The sequence below is a fragment of the Solanum lycopersicum genome, chromosome 2 (genome assembly GCF_036512215.1).
Source record: "Solanum lycopersicum chromosome 2, SLM_r2.1".
In the NCBI taxonomy this organism is placed as follows: domain Eukaryota; kingdom Viridiplantae; phylum Streptophyta; class Magnoliopsida; order Solanales; family Solanaceae; genus Solanum; species Solanum lycopersicum.
The window spans coordinates 64,939,696-64,967,447 of NC_090801.1; the positions used below are offsets into that span (position 1 = coordinate 64,939,696).

The following is a 27,752-nucleotide window of genomic DNA, read 5'->3' on the forward strand; positions in this document are numbered from 1 at the left end:
AATAAGTACTAACAACACATAATGTTTGGAAGATTAATTGTAAATTTAAAAAAAAAATATAAGTACGATAATATCTAATAGACAAATTTAACTCACACAAAGTATTCGTCATGAGAAAAAAATATAAAACAACAAAAACAAATATTGGACTTATATTTTGAAATTGAGGTATTTCATTTTTATTATTTTTTTGAAGTTCGAAAAATGTTGTTCTAATTGTTTTTAAACTAAATATCTTATATAAGTTGACAAATTTCCTAATGGACTATTTTCAACAAAGAAACCAACTAATTCTACATCACCTGCAATCTAAAAAGTAAATCATAATGAACTTGTAAATTATACATTTAATTTATTATTGAATTATCAATTAATCAGTTTTAAGAAAAATCTAAATCATTACAATATCAATAATTCAATATAGTAATTAACTTTAAACCATTATTAAACTAATATTTCGAATAATTAATAGTACGTTTTTTATTGTAGATTATCAATTTTAATTTGTCTTTGAACAACCCTAATATAGACTTTTTTTTTTATATCAAAGCAATGTCAACTTTTACTTTAAACATCAATTAACCACTTGATCAATAATTACTTTATTACAAAATCTAGTGCATAGATTGGTTGGTTGATGGAGATTTAATCAACTTTTAAACTGTAATATTAATTAAACTATATAATAATTAAATTTATTTATTTTTTCATAAATGATATGTGAAAGTCTATATACATTATTTCATGAGATATAAAATATAAAGCAAAACTAATAATGTATTCATTAAAACCACTGAGATGAAAAAAGTAATAATGCATATACTAATTTATTATTTATACAAATCTTTACTTTTATGTAGGATTTTATTTTAAAAGATTAATTTTGCAATATATTAAACTAAACTTGTAATAAAATAATATTATAATCCGAGCATGACATGTCTTTAAGCCCAAAATTCAATTATAGGAGCAGCCCGAATTCCTTTGCGGGTTGAATTGGATTCTTCCCCCGCCGTGAACTGATTGCGACCCCGCGTCCACCGGAATTGAGTTCCCCTTTTTGGCTCCGGTGACTGAAATGGAGAAGAAGACGAAGAAGGCAACTAAGCCATCGCGCGATGGTTCAGAATCTAACATCTGGTCATTTCTTACTCAAAAGGGCACTGCAGCTTCCTTCATTTGCATCACTCTCTTTGCTATTTTGGTGCGAATTGCAGTATCAATCCACCCCTATTCAGGCGCCGGAACTCCGCCTAAGTATGGAGATTACGAGGCTCAGCGGCATTGGATGGAGATCACTCTTAATCTCCCTGTTAAAGAATGGTACAGAAATAGCACTGTCAATGATCTGAAATACTGGGGTCTAGATTACCCTCCTCTTACAGCGTATCAGAGCTATATTCATGGCCTTTTCCTCAGATATTTTGATCCACAGTCAGTTGAACTCTACACTTCCCGCGGCTACGAGTCTTATATTGGGTATGCTGTGGCAGATCAATTTCAAAGTTTTGATATTTTGGGAGTATCTACTGGAAGATGAGATGATAAACGAATTTGATCTGTGTTGGTTGTTTGATGCAGAAAATTGTTGATGCGGTGGACAGTGTTATTGTCCGATGTCCTAATATTTTTTCCTGCTGTTATGTATTTTATAATTGTATATTATTCCGGTATTCACGAGGGGTCGAAAAGTGGTAGGCTGTGGCACTTTGCCATGATTTTATTGAATCCATGTCTCATCTTGATTGATCACGGTCATTTTCAGGTACTATATCTCTCCTGGTCTGGGATTTGCCTTGGATTTGAAGTGTTTTTTCATTTGTTTGAATGCTTTGGTCTTTGATTCAATTTATTTGTTGCAGTATAATTGTATTAGCTTGGGGCTTACTGTTGCTGCGGTTTCTGCAATCCTATCTGATAGAGACATTGTTGGTTCAATCTTGTTCTCTTTTGCTCTTAACCATAAACAGGTACCATTCTTTCTATACATGTGGATATCCCAATTAGGAAAGCAAATTTGAACATGTAATTTGTACATATATGTGCTTGGATATACAAATACCTAATTGTGAACTTTGCAAGTTAACTTTTCATTTCTTGGTGTAAAAACTAAGATATACAATAATATTAATGTCACAAACCTAGTATCTCATGGCAATCCGTTAGCTTGATTTCTGATTAGTAACTGAGTATCTATGCTAATTTGTACGTATTTGGTAGTACTCCTAATGCCCTAAGAAAAATTGAAGCCAATTTCAAGAGATGAAAAGAATATAATTTCTAAAAAGTGACGAAGTAGAGTCATTCTGGAGAGATGAAAAGGAAAGAATTTCTAAAGAGAAGAAGTGGAGTTTATGCCTACATAAAGAAATTGTCAATGACCAAAGAAGCTTACAGAAAAGGGAAAGAAAGTGGAAAGATCTAAGGCTCTAATGTTGTCTACATGCATGTATGCGAGAGTGTAGTTAGATGTGTTGGAGTAAGTGATAAGATTAAGCCTTTAGGGTTTGCTATGACCTATCCCAATTCCCATGTAAATTCTACTACACATATGAGAAATTTTATGAGGTAACTTCTTGTTGAAGTAATGTAGGATATATGGCTGTGTTCCGAAGCTCTTGAATTAAGATCAGTAGGAGCTAGTATATTTCTCTTTGGGTAAAAGATCAAAACTTTGTTCAGGTGCCAAATAGTTGATAGTGAATTCTTTTTTCTTTTTTTTTTGATAAAGAAGTTGATAGTGAAATCATTTCTTTTTGAAATCTTGAATGGCTCTCAAGTTTGCTGAAAGCCTGAAACAAGGATCAAATAAGTTTTTACTAGAAACTGATGATCCACTCAAGTTTGCTGAAACAAGGATCAAATAAGTTTTAACTAAAAATTGATGATCCACTGCTATGTGATAAAACATGCAAGTCATAGGAGGTGCTTTAATCACCTAACTTGTCCAGTATCATCAAATGAAATGAGGGGAAGGTAGCGTCATATATTTTATGTGACGCTCTTTTTGTTTAGTTCGTTCCAAAAAGATTGATACCTTTTTGTAATTGAAAATGTCTTGTTCTAATATTTCCATTTTACCCTTTATGACACTTTCTTATTGGAATGACATAGCATATTTTAGACTAGTAGATTCTGAGGTTTTTGTTGGTAACTTGGTATGTTGTGCATATTTGGCTTATTTTTAGGTCTTTCTTTTTTAAAATCTGCCCCCGTCAAATATTATCATATAAAATCAAATGAGGGGAACCACGATTACCTGGATTAATGTTTAGCAGGTGATTTTAAGTCGATACTGAAGTTATGATATCTTACTTGAGTAACTTGATGTGATGATTAAATTTATGCCAAAAGTTTGTTGTTGTGCTTGACTATATTCTGGATTTACTAGGAGTTACTCTTTAAAGTTATTGGTGTTTGGTCCCTTGCTCCATTGTATTATTAAGTATTACTTACTGATCTTGATTTATCCAGATGAGTGCCTATTTTGCACCTGCATTTTTTGGCTATCTCTTTGGCAAGTGCTTAAAGCGCCGTAATCCTTTTCTTGAGGTCTTGAAATTGGGCTTGGCGGTGTTAGGAACGTTCACTGTTCTTTGGTGGCCATATCTTTATTCTGTGGAAGCACCTTTCGAGGTAAAAGACTGGTGCTTTAAATTGCAAGTACATTGAATCAGGATTTACATGCTTTAGGTTGCTGGTAGTGGTAGTTACCAATTTCAAAAAAAAAAAAAAGGTTACTGGTAGTGGTTCCGTTGTTTCGAAGATGAAAACCAATATCCTAAAATCTCCTCAGCTAATAGTCGGAGGAGTTACCATTGTTATATTTGTTTTGTGAAATACAGTTTCAGAACTCATGCTAAGGCTTGCCTTGGGGAAGGGCGAGCTGAAATTGCTTGAGGTAAATTAAACTACATTGGGCTATTTTTGTTTGTTCAAATACCTAAGCTAGTAGGATACTCTTTGAGCCTCAATTTTGATAAACATATAAGAAAACAGATGATATACTTATGTTGAAATCTTTCTGAGAAATAAGCAAAATTGGAAAAGAATTGAGAGAGCACATGATTTCAAATTTCTTATGACACCTTTTTATAGGCACAGTGTACAATGTATATAGCTATATTTATGTTGTTGAATATCAACATTACATGACGGAAGTATGATTATATTACGTTTGGACTATTATCTTAAAAAAATTACGTTTGGACTATCTAGTAATTGTACCATAAGCATTTGCTTTATGTTAAAAATGGGGAGTGCAAAAGAAAGTCAAATGCCAATTTAGTTTCTAGGTTCATTTGGAAATGGATCCTTTCTTTCTAAGATTGATAATTTGTCACCATTTAATTGATTTCTATAAGAAAAGAACAATTTCATATCAAAGGTTATTTAATCTAACAAATATTTTTTGCCCCTCTAGGGTTTTGGTCTAGTGGTGAGAGCGTAGCATGTGATCTGTGGATTAGGCACACGTCATGGCTTCAAATTCCGACACAAACAAAAGTTTGATATAAGTGGATAAGGGTAAGGATTGGGGCCATTATGCATCGAGTTTCGATCGTGCACCATGTGTCCTCTGGGATTTCTCAGTTATAATAGAAACAAAATTTTAACAAAGATTCTTTTAGCAAAGATGAAACATTCCCTCATTCCTAACCTTTTCAGTATTTTTTTCTTATGCAAATAGTATGTCATCGCACTAATGTATACATTTTAAAACTGGTTGTCACGCCCCTCTTTCCTTGGGGCTTCTATCCTGCCAGATAGAGGTAAAATGTCAATATGTCATACCTTTGCCTTTAAAATAACGATTGTACCTAATTTTCTTGATATTGCATATTGCATCTGTAAATCTTGTGCCTGTAGTGAAGGACAGTTTAGGATATTTCCTATTAATTACATTAGAATTTCTTAATAACATACTTAAGATGTTAGTTTCTCACAGTGGCATTAGAATGGCAATTGCGGATGTTACCACACTGCTCAGAAGGGTCGGGATGAGACTGACCTATGCAGGGAGGGGTAATTTCATGGTGGAATTTTCATATTAAGAACAATTGATTTCTAGTCATATCTAATAAATTAGGGAAGAATGAGCTAGTAGTGTAAGGTAAGAATACTTGAAAACATGTGTTCTCATTACTAGTTCTATAGAGGAATGAGAATGACTGCAAGAGCATGTAGCGGGCTTTCTTATATTAGATATATGAGCAACAGTTGCGTTAGTAGTAAGGTACAGGAGGAAAATTCCACTAAGAGTCAGATTTATGCATGGATGATGGGAGATGTTTTGAGTAAATGAGTATACTGGTAAGATGATCATATTCTTGGGCTACTGATTTGAGGTTTTACTTGTCTATGGAATGAGAAATTCCTGCTGATTGTTTCTTCTTTCTTTGTTTTCGATTTCTCATGAAAGTTCACCTAGTTAGTGAGTTCCTCTGTGTGTGGGTGTATTTCTTGAGGTTCTCCAGGTGGATTTGGTGATAACACATGGAAAGAGATAAAGAACTAAAAGGGTTAATCGAAACTGTGATTACTAAGAGCAAGCGATGCCTCTGTTGTAACTCGGTAGTTATCCCATTCCACATCCTATCGACCCACTTAGGTGTTAGCCTGTTAGGTCATATCAATCAAATGCATAGAAGTCTCAAAGGTCAAGCGAATGTACCATGATATGATTTTCTACTTAAGCAGCCAACAGATTTCTCTAGGGTTTTCATGATTTTCACCCTACTTTATTGATTGCTAGGTAGCATCCTTTGGCTATCCAATTTTTACTATGACCATTGAATAATTGAACTTCAGGAATTTTGAGCTATACCTTTTAGTTTTCAAAGTGTAGTTTGGGAGATTGTTAAAAGTGCTTACACGCCGTATAATCACAACATCACAAAAGTTGTAACCTGATTTTATTTTCAGATGTGTCAGAAACCCTTTACCTGAGCCCACCCCTTTTACATTTATGTCTTCATTTCTTAATGGAAATAGACGACCTGGTTGAGGATTGAGTCTTGTCCATCCTGTTTAGCAAATATTTCCATCAAAATATGTGAGATTATTGACTCAGTTTCTTTTGATGCTTGATACAGGTTCTGTCCCGCCTCGCTCCTTTTGAGAGGGGCATATATGAGGATTATGTGGCTAACTTCTGGTGTACCACTTCAGTCATTGTGAAGTGGAAGAGGTTGTTCAGTACTCAAGCATTAAGGATTCTAAGTCTTGTTTCAACTGTTTCCACGTGTCTGCCCTCAATGCTGCTGCTAATATTGGCACCGAGCAGAAGAAACTTCCTCTTTGGACTGCTCAGCAGTTCTTTATCATTCTACTTCTTCTCATTTCAAGGTACAAAATGCCTATTTGATTCCCTTATCTTGCCATGCACCTCTACTTGTGTGATTCTGCTTCTCTCATCTCAGTATAACTCTAATTGATACTTTTGTGCTGAATTACAGTTCATGAGAAATCTATTCTGCTGCCTCTTCTTCCAGCAAGCTTCTTGGCGATTGATGAACCTCTTATTTTCCGCTGGCTAACATATTTTGCCTTGCTCTCTATGTTCCCTCTTCTAAGGCGTGATGAATTGATTCTTCCATACATTGCTTTATATGGTCTCTTTGTCCTCCTGTACAATGCACCTGTTCAAAGAGAAGACACAAGGGAGACTCGCTCTCCTTTTACAACTTTAAAATATTTTGCCATCGCCTGCTCTCTTCTTCTGCATATCGTTTACTTGATGGTAACTCCACCAAGAAGGTACCCCTTCCTCTTTGAGGCAGTAATGATGCTTCTCTGCTTCTGTCAGTTCTTTTTTGTTTTTATGTACACAAACATGAAACAATGGGAGCTCTTGAAGCTTTCCAGTCAAACAGTTAGAGAAAAGAAAAATATTTAGTACTTCTGGTGATTTCTTGCCAGAGAATTTGTAAAAGAAATTTTTTAGTTTCATTTCCAAATAGGGAAAGATGCTTATACTTTCAAGTGCCTGGAACACTTTTGATTTAACTTGTATGACTGAGCTTAGCTGAACTATTAGGAGACGACTTTCCTATTTTAGCCCATTTCGTGGGGATTTGATTGGCCTAATCTCAATTTTCATTGTTTTCTGCATTACCTTTATTTCTTTGACCCCTACCCCTGTTCAGCTGCTCGCTCTGATTGCACCATCTTTGTGTGGGTTTGGTTGTTAGCTACATATCATAAGAGCGATGGATATCCAATACATAGTTCTCGCATGTGATTTTTAACCATGTTTTGTACATTATTCTTCTACATCTAAAATGAATGCCTGGTGATGAATGTTCTACACTCAAGGAAACAAATACTTGTAGTAGAAAGAAGTTAGTAAATCAATACCCCTTAACTGAGCTAAACTTTTCATAATGCATTGATCATGCCTATAGATAAGCTGGTCTTTCCTTCATTACTTGTGGAACTAAGACGAGAACAAATAGAATAGTTAAAGAGTTATATCAAGTTTGTAGTTCATTTCCCCCCTTTTCTTGGCGGACTTGCCTAAGTGCTCTCACTTGCTCTATCTAAAGCTTTCTATCTCTTTGATTTCTATGACCAATTGAGTCTTGTGCTATGGGTTCAGATTGATACATAATAATACAACATAATAGAGATATAAATCTTTGAAGAATTTGGAACATTACCATCACAACTCACAGGCAAGAGATATTTTTTTTTTGCGTGTATACCTCTCTGTCAGAGAGAGATTCAGTTGGTTTATTGCTGTAGTCGTTGTAGTTGTAAGTGTAGTCCAGTTTGGTTTAGGTCATTTTCAATTTTATATCATTCAAAACAGCAATTATCAAAATGAGTACCTAATCAAGTTAATTAATGTTCCTAGCTGTATTATTTGAAAAAAGTTGATAATTTAGGGGCTTTAAAGAGGAAACTGACTTCAACTCTTCGTCTTAATCAAGCATTTCAGTTGGGAAGATTGTGTCTACTCATTGATTATTTCTTCTATTTTTAAATATATTTTAGGCATATTTTGTATGGAAACATGCACAGTTAAACTTATATTTTAACATGACTGTGGGGTCTAGGGTTGTTTGATGTAGCGAAGAAAGCGCAGTAGAAGTTGTTTGGATCTTGTTTTGACTCAATTTCTATTTAATTTTGATTTTTTAAAAAGCTTTTACTAGCAGTTGTAAATTTATGTAGACTTAAGGGTTGACTTGTTTTATGTACCAAATGAACCCCGTGGGATGTAGGAGCAATAAATATGACTAGCTATTAAGCAGAAATTATTGAAAGTGATCTCATTTTGTGTTGTACAGAAAGGGATATATACAATAAATAAACAATGACGATCACGTTAAGTGGTTGGGGGTTGGATACAACTATAGTAACTCCACTTTTGCTCTTAATTTGATGTGCATTACTGACCTAATTGCGTTGACATGTTAAATCTTGCAGCTCTGCCCCCCACCTCGTCTCCTTTTAAGCACAAGTCACGAATGTGAAGGGGAGATAGAGACGTATTCAGAATTGTAAAATGAACGCTTTTGAATGCCTTAGGTACTTTTAGAGTTACCCCCTTTGTGCAATTTATACAAATTTAACATAAACATGTATATTGTAAAATTATACATACATTTGAAGGTGATCATTGATTATAGAGTACCCCAAAAGTAGGGGCAAGGCAACGACGTTGAGAGTTAAATTTGAGTCACCCAGTTTGGTTGGCAGCATGCATTTATTGGCCAGCAAAATTTGTTTGCAATTCATTCATTTGCTTTTATGTATATATATAAATATATAAGAGAAAAGATATAAAGTGACATCTGAAGTTGTCCTGAATTTTTTAAAAGACACTTAAACTATGTAAACGTCTTATTACCTCCTAAATAATTCTAAACTGATATTATCACATCATTTATTGTCCATCTGGCATGGAGAGTGTAGCGTGAACAAACAAAAAAAAACGGATATAATTTTAATTTTATAAGTATTTTGCTATAAAATATATTTTCTTGTTTTTCTTATTATTTAACTTTTTCTTTTTCTTTCTACCTTCTTCTTTAAAAAATCATTTTCATCTTAATTGAAGTTGCTCACTTTAAATGTCACTTTTTAAAACAATTTCATTTCCCACTTTAGTACTATTAGTTTAACAATCTCTTTAATTTAAAATTATATCTAAACATTAGTAGATATTATTTAGTTTTTTTAATTCAAATTTGAATTAAAATTTTTCAAATTTCGGAGAGTTATGATTCTTTCAAAATTACCATTTCTAGTTTTGAAATTATATGAAAATGAGCTAAATTAATGAGATGATTAGGGAGTATCATATAGTTTTTGTTTTATCCGATTTCACTTAAGTTCTTTCAATTTTTTGGAAATTAATTTTTTCTTTTAAAATTATAATTCTAATTTTGGATTTATATGAAAATGAGTAGTTGATGATACTTCAAAATTTTAAATTATTTAGAAAAATAATTAATTTTGTTATCAATAATTTAGTAAAGTATAAATAATATTACGAATAGAATTTGACCGGAGAAGAAGAAGAAAAAGAAAAGAAAAAAAATGGGAGTGAGATTCAATTTGACATGAGGGGTGGGAGGTAAAGAGGAAAAAAAAAAAATAGAGAAAGGTAGAAGATGAAATGCAAATTAAAATAAATCAAGATTAAAATTCAAAAAATAAGAGAGAGAAACAATAAAAAAATAAAGAAAAATTTAAAATGAAAAAAAATGCATTTTAAATTAAATTAACACTTGTCTTGTATTAATTGGTGTGTGAATACACTTGCTTCTTAAAATTTAGGAATGATTAAAAAATGGTATAATAATATCAGTTCAAAATTATTTAGTGAAATAATAAGACAGTTACAAAATTAAAATATCTTTTAAAAAATACGAGACAACTTTAATGATTATTTTATTTTCCGTGGCAATATATGGGGAGACTGCCATTAAATGGTAGCTTCTACAGCCATACTGGTAAGTCCAGTTGCTTTTTTCTTTTTCTATCTTTAGGCCTTTATTGCCAGACCACAACATTTGTGTATTTGTTGTCTTCCAAGTGTACATCTTAATTACTTTCCAGTGTATAGAAGATACTACAATTTGTCTTCAAATGGTTTCTTAAAGTAGGGGAACGCAAAAAGGATAAATAAAATTAAAATTTCTTTACAAATAAAAAAATTTAAAAATAAATTTCACAAGTAATAGATTACCCTCCAACACATACCGTAGCCTCCGCTCCAATCCTTATTTATCATCGTATTTATCTAGATTATATATAACTAGTTAAAATGATATTAAATTTTTTTATTTGTATACTAAACATCAAAAAATAAATAAAAAATATTTTTCATTGTATTTAACACATCCTACAATAGCAATACATTTCCAATATGAAATATTTTTTTCCATTGTATTAAACACATCCTACAATAGCAATACATTTCCAATATCAAATATTTTATTATATACTGCAGGGAATATTTATTTAGCTGTGTACTTATCTAGTTGAGTAGTAACTAGAATTGGTCCCTGTATTGGTGGATAAATTTAAATGGTCAATTGTGGCGGGGTAGTATTGAACATTGATTGTTCAAATTCAATATGCATGGTTGGGACAGACTCCTAGCATATATATACTGACAAAATGGGCTGAGTTCGTTTGGATTAACTTAAAAAAATAATTTTTAGATTAAAAATAAAAATTAAATTTAAATAATTTATAAGTCAAAAGATAGTAAGGGATTTTATTTTTGTTTTTTTAAAACTAATTTCAAGTTATTATTATGTTTGCTAAACACGAGTAAAAATTGACTCAAAAATATATTTGATCAACTTTTAAGTAAATTCAAATACCCTCTTGTTAGGGGCGGAGCCACCTTGGTACACTCGGCGGAAAATTATACTATTTATATATGGTTAAAATAATATTTTATGTTATATATAGTAGATGTCAAACCCTCTTCGGTTACTCCGTCTATCCATTTCTATAAATTTGAAATCCCCTTATTTAAAATTTTGACTCCACCGCTGCTCTTGGTATATATAAATAATATTGTCCATCTGGTCAAGCAGGGGCATAAGCACATGTATGTCACATATAGGTTGTCCCATAAGTTGGAAATAATATCGCATATACAAGTAAAATAATACGCGAAATGTTTTGAATATGTATTTAGCACATGAACTTTCTAGCAGCGAGGTCAAGACTAATTTAAATTAACGTTGCTCTCAAATTTGACTACGTATTCTTTAGATTGTAGACATGACAGTACGTAGAAGTTAAAAACTACACCTAAAAGTTTGACTCCTTAAGCAAGAAATTAAAGGGCTATTAATTAATATTAATATAAATATTACATGCTTAGATTATCAGGTTTCGTGTAATCAAATATGTTCTACATATGTCTAAATTATAATGAGTAATCTAATACAAAAATCCACGCAAAGGTGATATTCAAGTAGATATATGCACCTTTCAGTATATACACCAAATCTAAATTCTCAAGAATTTAACCTTATTTTATCATAATATTATCAAGTAGTACTATTTATGTTTGATATAAATTACTTTTATCATTTATTATTTTCGAAGAAATATATCAAAGCAGATTAGACTAAAAATGAATATGACAATAACACTTTTATATACGTGTAACGCAAGGCATGTGTGTATAAGATGTGACATTAATAAAGGTAGGCAAATTTATAGTACTTATTTCAATACTCCCTTATATTCAATGAAAAGAAAAATGATACATCCTTCATAAACTTTTATACTTTTTTCTTATTGGTTGATTTTTTTGTTGTTTTCAGCTCCTGTCATTTTCCAAATTTACTTCTGCAACCCTAAAAGTTGAAAAAAATTATTATTATGCATGTTTTCTAGGAGCTGATAAAATAAAATACTGAAGATGGAATTATTTTTAGCAACTTGTGTTTATTGTGGAGTAAAAACATTAAATAAAAAGGGGGAAGAAAGCTGATGAATTAATAAGGATAAGGAATTTAATAATTTTGAGTTGAATATTAATTAGGGTTGGCGATCAGTACCTAGCGCATTCAAGTTTCACAACAGAAAGAAGCAAATATTGTAACTTATTCAATCGGTACCAAAAAAAGATATTACTTCATTCATTTCAAATTATTTTTTTCGATTTATAAAAATAGTAGCCTCAAATTATCTAGTATTATTCAATATGAAATTAGGTCTTACGCCTAACTTACACCCCAAAAGTTAGTTCAAAGGGAGGAGGATTGTCCAAGCCTTAAAAAAAGTTCATCCATCTCATTAACCACCGATGTGAAACTTTTGTCATTTTTTAACAGAGAGGTTGTATCTTAAGACAGAATAAGGATAAGATAGTTAAAATCCTTTTTTTTATACGTAATTACTTTCTCAGTTCACTTTTATTTATCCATTATTTGAAAATAAATTTTACTTTTACATGTTACTTTTAAGTTTTAACGTATAAAAAAAAGACAATTTTTTTCTGCATATTATTTTATCCTTGACATTAATTATTATCCAGAGTAATTTCTAAGATTCAACACTAAATATTAATTTAGAAGGGTAATATCGTAATATTTATATAAAACAAATTAAATAATATTTTTTAAGAAACGCATAAAAGATAATTTATAAATATAGAGTAATTAGCTTCTCAGAGCTCAGAAAAATTATGCAATCATAAATATCCCACCAATGAAGTCAACGGTAGAGAATTGATAACTTATTCGTAGCAATAAATTTATTTACCACTTGTACGAAAGTAGTAGTTGGTCAATATAATTACTACTCCTATAACAACGGAAGACAATTTTTTTTATTTTGAAAAAAAATTATTTTATGTTTCAATTTGGTAATCATAAGCTTTTTAAGAAAGTGTTATTTTAATCCAAAACCATACTACCAAATACGGTATTGACAAGTGTTATCAGTAGAAATATATATTTTTTCACCAGTGAATATTATCAAATCATATGGCCAGCTTTTTATATATATGGTCCAATTTTTGCAATTTGAAACTTTTATCACAATAAAAATACAGAAATAGGAATATTTTACAATTAGAAACACTATTGTGGACCACGACAAGTCAACATGGAACCACTTAATTAGTCATATTTATATACAGTTTTTTCTTTAATTCTTTCTTTTGATTCAGTGGTTCAAATTTGAAAATACGTTTTTTTTTTTTTTAATTTAACCAAATAGTACCGGAAAATGGAAATGGAAGGAATAAGACGAAATTAAGGTTGGACCAGTACTTAGAGTTTAGGTAAATTTATTTTGAAGAGCAAATAATTAAGGTAATCAAAACCCAATTACATCTTTCACTAATGTTTACCACTATCTGATACGTACACGTGTCACACAAACGGTTTGTACTTTTTTTAAAAATACTTTATATATATAGATAGTACTTTTTAAGTAAAGAGGAGCTACTTTTTAACCAAATAATTACTCAATGATTTATTTAGGTCATATTACCACCAACTGAAGTTGCGGCTTCTCCTTTAATCAAAGGTCACCGGAATAAAGTTATTAAATTTTTTTAATAGAAAGCGTTTTTAGGAATGAAATTCTAACACAAATTTAAAATAATTAAATTTTTATATAAATATCAAATATCAAATAAAAATTCAAAAGAAAAAAAGTTACTATATTCTTAATTAGAAGCAACCATAAAACTATTTAGGTACTTAAATTATTTTTTCGTTTTCTCGACTTTTATTACCAAATGACGTCCAAAATAGATAAATCATATCCACCAAAAAGTACTACTATTTGTATTGTACCAACTAATAAAAGCAAAACAAAGTTTAAAAGTTCTTTTTTTTAAAAAAAAAAGGATCTGAGTTTTATTTTTGTAACTATATGCTCCAAAAACAAATAATTGTCACTAATCATTGCATTTAATTTTATAATAACACCCAAGTTTAAAAGAAAGTAATAACAATTACAAAGGATCTGGGTTTTATTTTTGTAGTACCATACCACCATGGGAACTACAATTAATTGTAACAAATCATTGCTATTTTTTTTTTTCAATAAAAAAGATTGGATATTATATTTTTAGCTCAATAGATTAATGGGCAGCTGTAGAGAATTAAATACTGGGAGGATAGTGGTCACAACCCCAACTTACAACTACCCCAACTGTCTACATTTTAGCTTCAATCTGTAATTAACCTTGATTGCAATTGATGTTAATATGTCATTATCAAAACCTTGACATATAATTTAGTCTTATTTGAGTGACAAAATGCTATTAATATCAAATTTCAATAGGAAAGTAACTTGACGTTATCTCCTTCAATATACTGAACAATCAATGATTTTAAGTTATATATTTGTACTAATTTTTAGACCGTATTTCAATAGTGAAAAATAATAAATAAATAAATATATATATCACTTGCTCATTTTGCAAAAGTGGAAGCATCGACATATTCATAACTGTATTTTCCAATGTTCTCGCTAATCACAAAATTAGCTCAAAAAAATATAATTCGTTAATCTGTTTAAATTTGAGTTGATTATTAACCTACTTAATTATTAGCTTAAGCCATAAAATTTTAGGTTTATATAAAGCTCGAATTGAACTATCAGAAATTTTGATAAAATATTAAGTATTTTTTTACTTGATATGTTATATATATATATATATATTAGTTTTATTAGGTATTAAAAAAATATACTATAATAGAATAAATAAATAAACTACAACTCGGTTTAGGTTATGACCAGCTTTTAGCCTATTTCGGTTTAAGTATTTTTTGAGCAGTGCAATAGCATATTTATTTATTAATTTAACTCATTTAATCTGTTCAAATTGCTTATTCAAGACCTCTAGACTTCTAGTCCGTAAGGAAAGAGTTTTTTTATTAAATAAGAAATTACAAAAAAGGAAAAAGGAAGAAGAAGGAGGTTGAAGTTAGAGCATCTAACCTTGAAATACAAGATTATGGATATGATTGTGGTTCATTCCTTCAGCTTCAAGCCTTGTCTTATACAGAATAAAAAATAAACTATTCTGGCCAAATTATCCATTAGAATTAATTTTGTCTTCTTTCTCGAGTTTACTAATTGATTAAGGAATGTGATCTTGGGTCATTTTCACTTTAAAATAATCACAAGCACATCTTCCTTCTATCTGGTATCTAAAAATATATTAAACAATGACTCAATATATATGACAAGGACAGTACACTAAAGCTCCTGCTATACGCAAGGTTCAGAGAAAGATCCGTAAGTATTTTATCAGTTAATCACACCCTTTAAATGAGACGCTCAATATTCTTTGATCATAAAAGTACTTGTCTAAACTATACGTACCTGTTATCTCCTTATACTTAATTGACACTACACTAATTCGAACAACAACGATAGAATGAGGGGAGAAACTACTAGATTTTATTTTTTCTATAACGACAAATATTTCAAAATAAATAGATTCTTGAAACCAGGAGGAGTATAAGGAACTCCTTTTTATCTTAAACTACAAATCAAACATAATTTGTAAATTAAAGTTCGTGATGTATGTCACAAAATTTAATTTTATCTCAGTATCAGTAGTTTGATTAATTTTCATTATTTAAGATGATATATCGATCAGAATTCAATTGAAAACTTGAAACACAATCCTTTCTTTACTTAATCAATTACACACGATAGAGTAAACTTTTGGTCCTCAAAGCATAAGTTTATCAATTTTAACAAAAAATTACGAAAATGACTAATATTATATCTTTAGGAAAAAAAAATAGACCATTAAAGAATGCGATGCAGTGAGAAAGGTTAGTAAAGAAAAATCTTCAATAAAAATGTATCGTAAAAAAAAAAAGAGAGAGAGACAAGACAAATGGAAAAAACTCCAGCTAAGAGGAAGTTGATATTTGTTCATTAATTCCTCTCATCTGCCCCTCCATTCATTTAATTTCTTTGCTCCTCACATTGTACTCTTTAAATTCTCACCAATCTTCCCTTTCTATTGTCTTAGCTACAATCAAACAATTTCCCTCCTTCTTTTCTAAAAGAAAAAATTGAAATTGAGAGAATTTTTTTGTTTGTTTGTTTGTGAAAATGCCAGAACCAGTCCCAAATTTCTCTAACTCTGTTAAGCTGAAATATGTGAAACTTGGTTACCAATACCTTGTTAATAATTTTCTTACTTTCTTGATTGTTCCCATAATGGCTGCTCTTATTATTCAGGTACTAAAATTAGGGCCTGAAGAGATTGTAAGTATTTGGAATTCACTTCACTTTGATCTCCTCCAAATCCTCTGTTCTTCTTTTCTCATCATTTTCATAGCCACAGTTTACTTCATGTCAAAACCAAGATCCATTTACTTAGTAGATTACTCATGTTACAAAGCCCCCGTTACGTGCAGAGTACCCTTTTCAACTTTCATGGAACATTCGCGTCTAATCTTGAAAGATAATCCAAAAAGTGTTGAATTTCAAATGCGAATTCTTGAAAGGTCAGGTCTTGGTGAAGAAACATGTTTGCCACCAGCAATTCATTATATCCCTCCAACGCCAACAATGGAGACTGCTAGAAATGAAGCTGAAGTTGTTATATTCTCTGCTATTGATGACTTGATGAAGAAAACAGGACTTAAGCCTAAAGATATCGATATTCTTGTCGTGAACTGTAGCTTGTTTTCTCCAACTCCGTCTTTATCTGCTATGGTTGTCAATAAGTACAAGTTGAGAAGTAACATAAAAAGTTACAATCTTTCTGGCATGGGATGTAGTGCTGGTCTAATCTCCATTGATTTGGCTAGAGATCTTCTTCAAGTTTTACCAAATTCATGTGCTTTAGTTGTGAGTACTGAAATCATCACTCCTAATTATTATCAAGGCTCAGAAAGAGCAATGTTACTTCCAAATTGTTTGTTCAGAATGGGTGGTGCTGCTATACTTTTGTCTAACAAGAGAAAAGATAGTGCAAGAGCTAAATACAGATTAATGCATGTGGTGAGAACCCACAAAGGTGCTGATGATAAGGCATTTAAATGTGTTTTTCAACAAGAAGATCCACAAGGGAAAGTTGGTATTAATCTATCAAAAGATCTTATGGTTATAGCAGGGGAAGCTTTGAAATCAAACATCACTACGATCGGTCCGTTGGTTCTTCCAGCTTCAGAGCAGCTTCTCTTCTTGTTCACTCTTATTGGAAGGAAGATTTTTAATCCCAAATGGAAAGCTTATATTCCTGATTTCAAACAAGCCTTCGAACATTTCTGCATCCATGCTGGTGGAAGAGCTGTTATTGATGAACTTCAGAAGAATCTTCAGTTATCTGCTGAACATGTTGAGGCTTCAAGAATGACTCTGCACAAATTTGGTAATGAACCACACTATTCACACTATGTTGAGTTTATTCGTCTTTGATACTTAAAAACACCAACTTAAAGTATATTCTGCTCCTTGTATGTATCCTTTTTCATTTAATTATATTTCGTCTGAACAGGTAACACATCATCGTCTTCATTATGGTATGAGATGAGTTACATCGAGGCGAAAGGAAGGATGAAAAAAGGTGATAGAATTTGGCAAATAGCATTTGGAAGTGGATTCAAGTGTAACAGTGCAGTTTGGAAGTGTAACCGCACAATCAAGACACCAACGGATGGACCATGGGATGATTGCATTGATAGGTACCCAGTGTTCATCCCAGAGATTGTCAAGCTCTAACAATTTTACACCTTACAAACTTATATATTCAAAAAAACAATAATAAAACAAGATATTAGGGGTGTTGTTAAATTGAGCAAGTACGAGACTTTGTTAATTAAACTTCATTAGAAATTAAACGTGTGTGAGCTCTCAGACGCATGGATAATTCAACGTGATCATCGATTTTCTTTCTTCTTTGTGGACGGCTGGAAAATGGTAGTTGGTTAAATGTCTGCAACATATATTCCATTTGCATTTTTAGTTGTTAGGGTATTATTTATTACTGTACGTCCAATGGAAAAACTGTACAATTATTTATTTTTCTCAGCTACTACAAATTTATATCATGTACTCTACCCCTCTTTCTTTAGATCAACAGTTATAAAATTCATGAATCATATACACGGAAATAGAAAGATAACTGTTTAATGATCATTGAAAGTTGTGCCCTTCTGCATTATGGAAATTAGTATTTTATACGACTCATACTATTTAATTTAATTTTGATACAATCAAAATAATGAATTCAGTTGATTTGTCGTTACATCGCACGGGCAAATAAATTAGCTGGCTAATTAACCATTGTAATCTACTTGCGCTCCATGCAACTAGCATAGTGTAATAGTAATTAATAGAGTTTTCTACGTGATGAATAAAACTACGTAACTCTATTGAATTATTATCATTAATTAATTAAAAAAATGCTGTCACACGTATTGAATGGCGCCGGCTAATTAACAAGTAGCTAGGCCAGGTGGTGGTGGAAATGTCATGTGTTTTAATTGATGAGAATTAGTTACGAACGGACAAGTAGAAGCTGCTAAATTAAGTTTCCACAATATATATGATGATATTACTAGAATGTTTTTTTATGACGTATTGTTTGGATCTAGTTTATTTGTATTTCTTCTCTCTCTATTGTTTCCATGTTCTTGTTTGGATAGAGTATATATGACGTATTGTCAATATTAACGAATAAGATTTAATTGATTAAAAAAGATTTTAAGCATAATTTAGATAATTAATATTTTATGTATATGTTTTCGGGAATTTTAGTAACCTCAGAATAATAGTTAGTATATTTTCGTGTTCATAAATATATTTTAAATGTTTTCCCCTATTCATATTTTTTTTGCTTGCTCTCTCTCTATATCTTTCATTTTTTTTAAAAAAAATTAATAACTTATAGTCTATCTTTCTATTTTTTTGTGAGTTAATATTTTGAAATGGGGAAAAGAAAAGATGAAGAAAAATGTTGAAGAAAGAAGTTCATTGTTGATTATGAAAAAAGTGGTATCATATAGATTAAGTTAATTAAATCTTGATCGTTTATTTAACTTTGTACCATATATTTTCAATCTAAATAAAAACTTGGCCAAAATAAAGAGTAGGTAAATAAAGAACAATGCCACCGATCTATGATTATATTATATGTTTTGTTCGTGATACGTAATACTCATTATTTGTATGATATACTACTTTCACCATTTATGTTTGACACGTTTCTTAAACCTCAATAAACAAAAAATAATTTTACTATATCATTCCTGCTTATAATAAGTCATCAAATCATACCTTATTTTTTCAAATGAATAAACAAAAATAGTCACATATTTTAAAATGGTGGGGAAATAAAATTGAATGGGGAGAGTATTCATCATGTCTTATGGACACTTTTGATTTGTAGAAAACAGTCGTTTGGAAAGATGAAATGGCTATTTATATCATGTCTAATTTGCTAAAAAGATATTAAAGTGGCTATTTACCAAATTTACATCTCTTTTTATGGTAAAATCAAATCTCAGATGGTTCTTACTAGGATAAATTATCTATATACATATTTTTATTTTTTATAATTTCTTTTAATCTCTGCTATTTTAAAATATTTCAAAATTTTCTTTTTTTCCTTCCAACCCCATTAATTCGGATACATAATGTTGTACACGTTAAATCTTTCTATTTTTACTCTTTATTTTACTCTTTTAATCTCTTTTTATTTTCACTCACTTAATCTCTTCCTGTTTTTACTTCATCAATATTTACTTCCTTCATTTTTTTTATATTTTCAGATTTTTTCTCTCCTTTTTTTTTTTTAAAAAAAATATATCCTCTTTTTTCAATAAGATCCCTCCACAATTATTTACAAGAACCCAAGTAAGTATTCGTTCCACAATTTTTCTCAGAGAACTATCATATCTCCTCCCTTTCCACCTTCACAAAAAGCACAAGGGAAAGGTGAAAAAGATGATGTATCCACATTGTTCCTTGAAACAAAATTGTTTTTAGGGGATTCACTTTTACTGGTGAAACTCCATTATGAAATGGAAAGAAGTAGTATCTACCAAATGTATCATCTTATCATGTATGAAGTGTTGCTATGTATGTTATTCGTACACAATATCAAATTATATTCGTGATACATTTGTGAACGGACAAGTCGAGGAAGTACACATGCTCGAGCTTTAAATCTATTGTTGAAAAAATTATCAAAAAGGGGGAAAAAGTTGGATCTACTATTACACGTATCACCATTAAAGATACAGATTTTCAATGTATCTCATTTATTTTGATTTTTCAATTATCCTTTGTCTTGATATATAACTCTAATGTTGTTGAAAATTATATTAGTTTTATCATGTTCAATATAAATGTTGTTGACACATAAACACTACATAATGTATTATTTACATGTGTCAAGTTCTTTAATATATCATTAACCTTATTCAAATTAGAAAGACTATATGGATTTCAATAATTCAGTTGTATTACATGTATCTGGACTCTTTTATATTTGTTATGTCTTACCCAACATAGAATACGATGTATATGTACATCAGACCCAATATTAATCTTGAATTATAAATCCTAAAGAACTGTAACTAGAGAACTGTGTATCAGATCCAAGAATAAGTATATGATACATACTCAAGCTTTGACAAACTAAAACTTTGTGTATCTAATACTTAATAACAACCACACAGTAATGCATCTATCTAAAATCAAATATTTTACAAACAATCTTTACTTCTCTTAGTCTTTTTTTGACACAACGTGTTTTTGATTAAGAAGATATTAGTTGGGCTAAATATAAATCTAAAAACTTCATGGTCATTTAGTAATGAAAGGTTAATATTGAAAAGTTGAAGAAGGATATCTCTTCATCTTTGAAAGCAAAGGTTATTAAACTGCCTCAAAAAAGGGATCAAAATTTTGCACCTGCATTATCAATCATCCTTACCTCAGTATGTTTTAGATACATTATATATAGTTTTAATAAGTATATGATACAAATATTTTGTGGCATGTTCAATGAGTATCATTGTTCAATGTCGTATTAGTAAACATTGTGTGTTATGTTCCTTGAATATTCACATTTAATTATGTATCACTCAAAGGTTTTCTTCTGCAACATATGTATCAGATACATTATATCCAATTAAATAAGTATTTGAACAAACATGGTGTGTCATATTTAATGAGTATTATGTTCAATAAGAATTGTACACAAGATTACAGATATTAACATGTCAATTTATTGTATCAGAAATTCATCAACTAATAGTAAATTGTAGTGTATATCAATATAACAGTGAAAAAATAAAAAATCGAAATGATCTTTAAACTTAACTTAATATATATGAAACATAACAGTGATCCAAAAAAGATTTATCAACCATCTTTTGAAAAGAAATTACAAGTTTTTTTGTTGTGACCTTCTTGTCCATAACATCCACAACAATTTATGTTTCTGCTTAGCTTTTCATGTGAATTTTCTCCTTTTTCTTGATCATCTGTGCATCCTTTTGTACCTATATGGTAAGACAATTTCTTCCAAAATAATTTTGAAGCTGACCAGCTATCCTTATCCAACATTGAAAGCATTGGAACTTAATATGTGTTTGCTAATGCATCTGATTTCTAGTAATTAGAGCAGTAGAGATGTATATATGTGTTTTTTAATAGAGACCTTCAATTTCCATGAATAATCACCAATAAACACACTAATACATCACTGCAATTTTAATGATACATTATAAAAGTTATTATATCATGTATCATTAAAAAAATAGAGAAAAAAATTAAATATACATGCTAAATTAGATAATATATACATTAAAAATGTCTTCTCATGATACGTTAAAAATAAAGAAATTCACATATTGATAATTTTAAAAAACATAAATTCACAAACTGTATGAAGTTGTATCCGGTAATTCACATGTATAAAAGTACAAGTATATTAATGTACTGTTAATTTTTTTAAAAAATAATGACTAAAATGGATAATGGATACATTTTATATTAAAATTAATTCAATTTTTGATACATTTAAAATTCAAAAATCACGTATACATAATATATTAAATTAAGTACGTACTAGTTATAATTATATCAAGTTTTATCCAATATTTCACATGTATCAACTTACAATTATATCTATTTTTATAGTCAACAATGTATCATGGACTGACCCAAGCTTATTACAGGCCCAATATATTTGCTACCAAAATTCACAATTTTGAAGGATTTGGTCCTTACAGACTCACCTGAATTTACTCTTCGTCTGATTTGGCTCTATTCCGTCATTTTTACTAATTTTTTTTTGCAGATTTCTTAAAAAATAATGATTAATATGAGTATTTTATTATAATATCATATTAATTGATGTACAGTCTTAGATCATGAACAATCTGTTTGAGGAATAATTAATCAATGTTAAAGGGTAAGAAGAAGAAAAAGATTTTTCATTTTTTGATATGTTAAAGGTGACCAGAAAAAAATAATTTCAACATATTGGACAAAATAATGAAAAACAACTATTTAATAGTAAAGCTAATTTGAACTCGTATATTACGAATATTTCATTGCATTTTTCGTAGAGAAAAGTCGCATGCTTTAATTAATTTGTTATAATAGATAGTCCATCCGTTTTTCGATAAATGTTTGTTAATTCCTTTTTATATGCTTTTGAAAATGTGTATCAAAAACATTGAAAAACATCTTTAACCAAAGACTCTTTTCTCTCGTTTTCAATCACTCTTTCCGTCTTTGATGACATCTTTTCACCATCTTAATTAACTTTCTTACCCCCAAAAAAACCCTTCACTATCACCATCATGCATTTCTACATCTATAATTCTTTTTATCACTAAAGTTAACTCTTCTTTTACTTTTACTCTTAGTGCCATTAACAAAAAATAATTGTATATGTACGAGAAATACAAAAAAAATCGATTCACAAGGATCTATTATACACCAGCTTATAAATTTTGAGTTTGTAACTTCCTAATTACATCATGCAACTTTACCTGTTATTATGATTCATGTAAAGTTTTTTTTTTTAAAAAAAAGAAAAAGGTCCATTCCCCCAACTCATTTTTTTCTTAATTAATCAAAGAGTAGAAAGTTCATTAATATCGAAAAATATAAATCGCTTTCTATCTAAAGAAATTTTATTTTCAAAGCTTGAATTAGATTATCAAAGGCTTTAAGTAAAAGTTTATTAAAAGTACTTTCGGTTATATATCCTACCATCAGATTATCAAAGGCTTTAATTTAAAGTACATTAAAAGTACTTTCGGCAATATATTTCATCACAACTTTTGATGATAACCGACATATACGATATACCCGCAGTTATGCATTTGTGGAACATATTTAGAATTATTGCATGAGCTAACTTATAAAGTGTGAACATATCTAAATTAATTTTGACTCTTTTGCTAACTTATCAATGTGTTTTGCATGGTTTGAATAACTAATTAAGGTCTAGAGGTGATGGTCTGAATTTTCGTTGAACCTTTAGGCTTTCGGTTATCCTTTAAATAAATAGTTTAATTCATTTTATTCATAAATATAATTTTTCAAAGATTTTGGATAATCATGTAGTTTCTCATTTGACTCCTTTCCAAGATTTGGTAACCTTTAATTTAGAGCACATATTTCACATTGATACGGTGCATGGAATTTAGATATTTACTTTGTTAGAAACTTAAAAAAGTAATTTCACTTTTTTGTTAAGTTTGAAATATCGAGTACTTGTTCTTACGGAATAAACAAAAAGATAAGTGACAAATACATATTTAAATTATTCCTTTTTTGTAGTTTCGTTTCTAAATTATTGAAATTGTGAGTCTTATATCTAAAGTATCATTTTTTAGTTTGAGAAAACACACCTAGTGTGTGTAATGCACTCTCTTATATTTGAAAAAAAAACTTGACACATGAGATTCCACATTAATAAAATATTCCACCTTTGCAAAAATTAAATAATATACTAGTAATATTAATTAAAAATTAAAGTATTTATATCCATTAAAAAATATATTTTTAAAAAGTAAATTTAAATTATTTATCTAACCTCACTCCCCACCTCCTCGGCGTAACCCCCCCACCCCCACCCCACCCGACAAATCCCCCATCCTCTTTTTTTTTTATAAAAAGTTTCTTCTATAAAATATTTTTACCCCCAAAAACCAACTCACTCATCCCCCGCCCCCACCAAATATTTGATATTATTTTACTTCTAGTAAAATAAAAATTTACCCATCCTATTTAATCCTCTATTTCTAATTCTTCTTACATTTTCCTATTTAATGTTAGATGTGTTCGTACATATATTATTAGAAAAAAAAAACCTACGTCTAGTATACCAAATACAACATAAATAAATTAAAAAAATAGAAAAATTTGAAATAGCAAGTAAAAAATATTTTCAATATGTATATATATCTAACGCAAAATTAGAAAAAAGTTGGAAGTATACGATAAGATGAACTGGGTGGAATTATTTCTTTTAAAATAAAATAAAATAATATTTAAATTATATTTGAGGGGAGAGGGGGGGGGGGGGGGGGGATAATGTAAAAACTAAATAAACACGTTTATAAAAGAAATTTAAACAAGAAAGATGGTTTTTTACTTTTTTTTGTTTGGGGGGGGGGGGGGCGGTTCGGGGGTTCGGTGAGAGGTTGAGTGGGGTAAAATAAATATTTACATTTTATTTTATAAAAGAAATATTAATTTTTTGGATAATAATTTTTTAATTTTTAATTTTTAATTTTTGCTAAAACTAATAATGTATTTAATTTTCGTAGGATTTAATGTTTTGTCCATGTGGAGTGTGATGAGGACAATTTTTTAAAATAAAAAGAGAATGTATTACACACATCATGATGAGAGTTGTATAAAAAAGAGAGCTGCATTTCTCAAACTAAAAAGTGATAGTTTAAATATAAAACTCAACTCTCATAGTTTAGGTATAAAACTCAATTTTCGGATGGTAAGCACCTCTCACTTTCCACCCGAAAGGTTGCAAGTTGGAGTAATCAACGGAGTAAAAAGGGTTGGAGCTCCAAGGGGAGGGTGAAAAAACCCATAGTTTGGGTGTGTTTATGACATTTATCTCAACGAACAAGTCATATATATGTTTGTACGTAGTGATGAAATTGTTTCACCCTTAATTAGATGTCTCGGATAAAAATATTTGAAAAAAATCATATATGAACTCGTAAAATTGATCACGAGACTCTTTATATGGTTTAAGTAATCGTCCTTCCTATAAACTAACGTAATATTGGCTTGTAAATTAGATCCAAATCTATTTAATAAGCTTACTATATTTCTCTTTTTCTTTTTAATCTGTTTAAAAAAGAATGACATCTTTTTTTTTTGGTAACATTTTAATTTATATTTTTTTCCACATGACATGTTTAAGACCACAAAATTAAAGGACAATTTTTGTGCATTTGACATAACTTAGTTTAGAACCACAAGACTTAAAAGTCTTTGTTATTTTCTTAAGCTCCGTATTAAATCAAATCAGATTATTCTTTATAAAACGGAGAGTATATATTATTAAGATTGTTCAAATTCAACTTGGCAAATAACATTTGGAATAGAGTACTTTGGTTAATTATTTTTTCTTTCTTGGTATCAAAATGAATAATTGTGGGGGTAATGATGACGAATATGTCATAATAGACACTGCATGCGATCTGATTCGATTTGAATCTAAGTTCAAAATTATTTTATTTCAATTAATTAGAATCCTATACTGGTGGACAAAATAAAATTATTTTTGAGGGCAAGTTGCAAAATGGTGATAAATTAAAAAAAATTTGCGCCTCAAGCCCAAAAGTATCATGAACAATGAACAAGAAGATATCTTTAATTAATAGGAGTCAAATCTTAGACGCCTAATTGAAGTCAAAGGGCATTTCTCTTTCCGCCAAAAGCTTATTTAAACTTTAATTATGTGTACACATTAATATATATTTTTAAAATTTATATAAAAAGGTTATATAATTATGTGTAGGTTTATTTTAATTATGTGTGATCATTTGAAATAGTCGTATACGATCGATTTGTTTGTTGATTTGTTTGTGAATTATGAAAGTCGATATATTCAAAACGATGTAGGAGACACACAATTAACTATTCACTAGTGTATTGTAGCTGTCTTATTAGATAGTTGTTATTATCAAAAAAAAAAAAGGGAAGTAGGCATTACAGGTTTAATTTGGCTTGTAAAAACATCTGCCAAATTCTTTTTAAATTTAATTCTAAAGTGAAGAAGGATTCAATCCAAATTATGGGATGGGTCAAATCTTAAGAGCACTTAAGCTTAAATAATGAATATTAACTCAATCAACATAGCAATTAAGCAAATAATTTTTTAATATGATAAAAGTAGAGAATGCACTAAAGGGCCATTGAAAGGGATATTTGAGAACCTTCCAAAATATACTTTAGAGGACGAGGTATTAATATGGGAAATTATGGCCCACTAATTAAATTACAATATTTTAGCACTAAGATGAGAAATAAATCAAAGACTCGAAGTACGTTTAGATATTTGTTTTCAGTATCAAGCAAAGAAAACTGCAATTATAAATAGTAAAATTAACTCACGAAAATATAAGTAAAAATTATATAATTAGACATAAATAAGAATTTTTTACTTCAAGCCAATTCCTATCAGTCCATTAAAAATAATGTTAAAATATTTTTTTATTTTGCTATATATATATATATGAGAAAAAAATCATAATAAATATTTTTTCCTAATTAGACACTAAATATTTGTATAAGAACAAATAAAGCATGTAGAACTAATTAACAATTAGCCGGGTTAAGTTACAACTTGCATTATGACTCATTTTAGCTCAAATTTTTTTTGAGAATATCATAAAATCCGCTTATTTATAAAGTCAATTCAATAGCATTACAGTTCTTTTTATAAAATAATTGTATTAAGTGTTTCCATCAAATGACATCACAATTCACTCACTTTACTTTTGCACCATTTTGTGCGCATGGAGTTTTTAGGCCATATCTTCTCATCATTCTTTTTTCATTTTCCTCTTTTAGCCAATACGTTAAATAACTCTTCGGGAGTCCAATTTTAATTAACAGTGTGAAATTAGGTCTTAGGCGTAACTCACACCCCAAAAGCTAGCTCAAAAGGGAGGAGGATTGTCCAAGCCTTATAAGGAGTCCACTTATCTCATTAATTATCGATGTGGGACTTTTTGTCATTCTTTAACACCCCACCTCACGCCCGGTGCTTAGCATCTGGTGCGTGGGCAATTTGGATTTTGGGGACCCCAACATCGGGTGAGACGAGCCCTGCTCTGATACCATGTAAAATTAGGTCTTAGGCCTAACTCACACCCCAAAAGCTAGCTCAAAGGGAGGAGGATTGCCCAAAAGCTAGCTCAAAGGGAGGAGGATTGCCCAAGCCTTATAAGGAGTCCACCCATCTCATTAATTACCGATGTGAAATTTTTTGTCATTCTTTAACAAACAGAAAATAATTTATTTTATTTGTAAACAACGAATAGAAAAATAAATTAAAAAGAGGGGGAAAAACGTAAATTCACGTTCTAGAGATCCTTTTTATTACCTTAATAACATTCTTTTTGGTCAGATTTACTATTAACATTTGGTGCATGCATCAAAATAATAAATAAATAGACACATGCTTTTTACATATGGTTTATCTCATATAGTTAATAAATTTGTATTTGTACTTCAACTTATCACTTAACTACAATTAAAAATAAACATTGTTC

At 29.9% G+C, this 27,752-nt stretch overlaps 2 protein-coding genes across 4 annotated transcripts; both read left to right on the forward strand.

The window, feature by feature from the left end:
* Nucleotides 1-836: 836 nt before the first annotated feature.
* On the forward strand, nt 837-8,680 carry LOC101245516 (probable dolichyl pyrophosphate Man9GlcNAc2 alpha-1,3-glucosyltransferase). Of its 3 annotated transcripts, XM_019212414.3 has the most exons (7): nt 837-1,479; nt 1,582-1,765; nt 1,863-1,970; nt 3,475-3,636; nt 6,096-6,348; nt 6,459-6,759; nt 8,434-8,680. In XM_019212414.3, exons 1-7 carry the CDS (start codon nt 1,079-1,081, stop codon nt 8,459-8,461), a joined length of 1,437 nt encoding a protein of 478 aa, XP_019067959.1. In that variant the 5' UTR covers nt 837-1,078; the 3' UTR covers nt 8,462-8,680. The 3 variants fall into 3 exon arrangements, with proteins under 3 accessions (XP_019067959.1, XP_004232365.1, XP_010316337.1); XM_004232317.5 differs by lacking the exon at nt 8,434-8,680 and having other exon boundaries at nt 6,459-7,089; XM_010318035.4 differs by lacking the exons at nt 3,475-3,636; nt 8,434-8,680 and having other exon boundaries at nt 6,459-7,089.
* Nucleotides 8,681-15,969: 7,289 nt separating this feature from the next.
* On the forward strand, nt 15,970-18,158 carry CER6 (3-ketoacyl-CoA synthase 6). The gene is made up of 2 exons (NM_001317822.1): nt 15,970-17,344; nt 17,471-18,158. Exons 1-2 carry the CDS (start codon nt 16,078-16,080, stop codon nt 17,692-17,694), a joined length of 1,491 nt encoding a protein of 496 aa, NP_001304751.1. The 5' UTR covers nt 15,970-16,077; the 3' UTR covers nt 17,695-18,158.
* The last annotated feature ends 9,594 nt before the right edge of the window (nt 18,159-27,752 follow it).

What these genes read in the sequence shown, in the direction of transcription:
- LOC101245516 (XM_004232317.5), top strand. Translation starts at nt 1,079, where the DNA reads ATGGAGAAGAAGACGAAGAAGGCAACTAAGCCATCGCGCGATGGTTCA. An exon ending in TTGATCACGGTCATTTTCAG is followed by an intron (nt 1,766 to 1,862) that starts GTACTATATCTC and finishes TATTTGTTGCAG; the next exon opens with TATAATTGTATTAGCTTGGG. An exon ending in TTGCTCTTAACCATAAACAG is followed by an intron (nt 1,971 to 3,474) that starts GTACCATTCTTT and finishes TGATTTATCCAG; the next exon opens with ATGAGTGCCTATTTTGCACC.
- CER6 (NM_001317822.1), top strand. Translation starts at nt 16,078, where the DNA reads ATGCCAGAACCAGTCCCAAATTTCTCTAACTCTGTTAAGCTGAAATAT. An exon ending in AATGACTCTGCACAAATTTG is followed by an intron (nt 17,345 to 17,470) that starts GTAATGAACCAC and finishes TCGTCTGAACAG; the next exon opens with GTAACACATCATCGTCTTCA.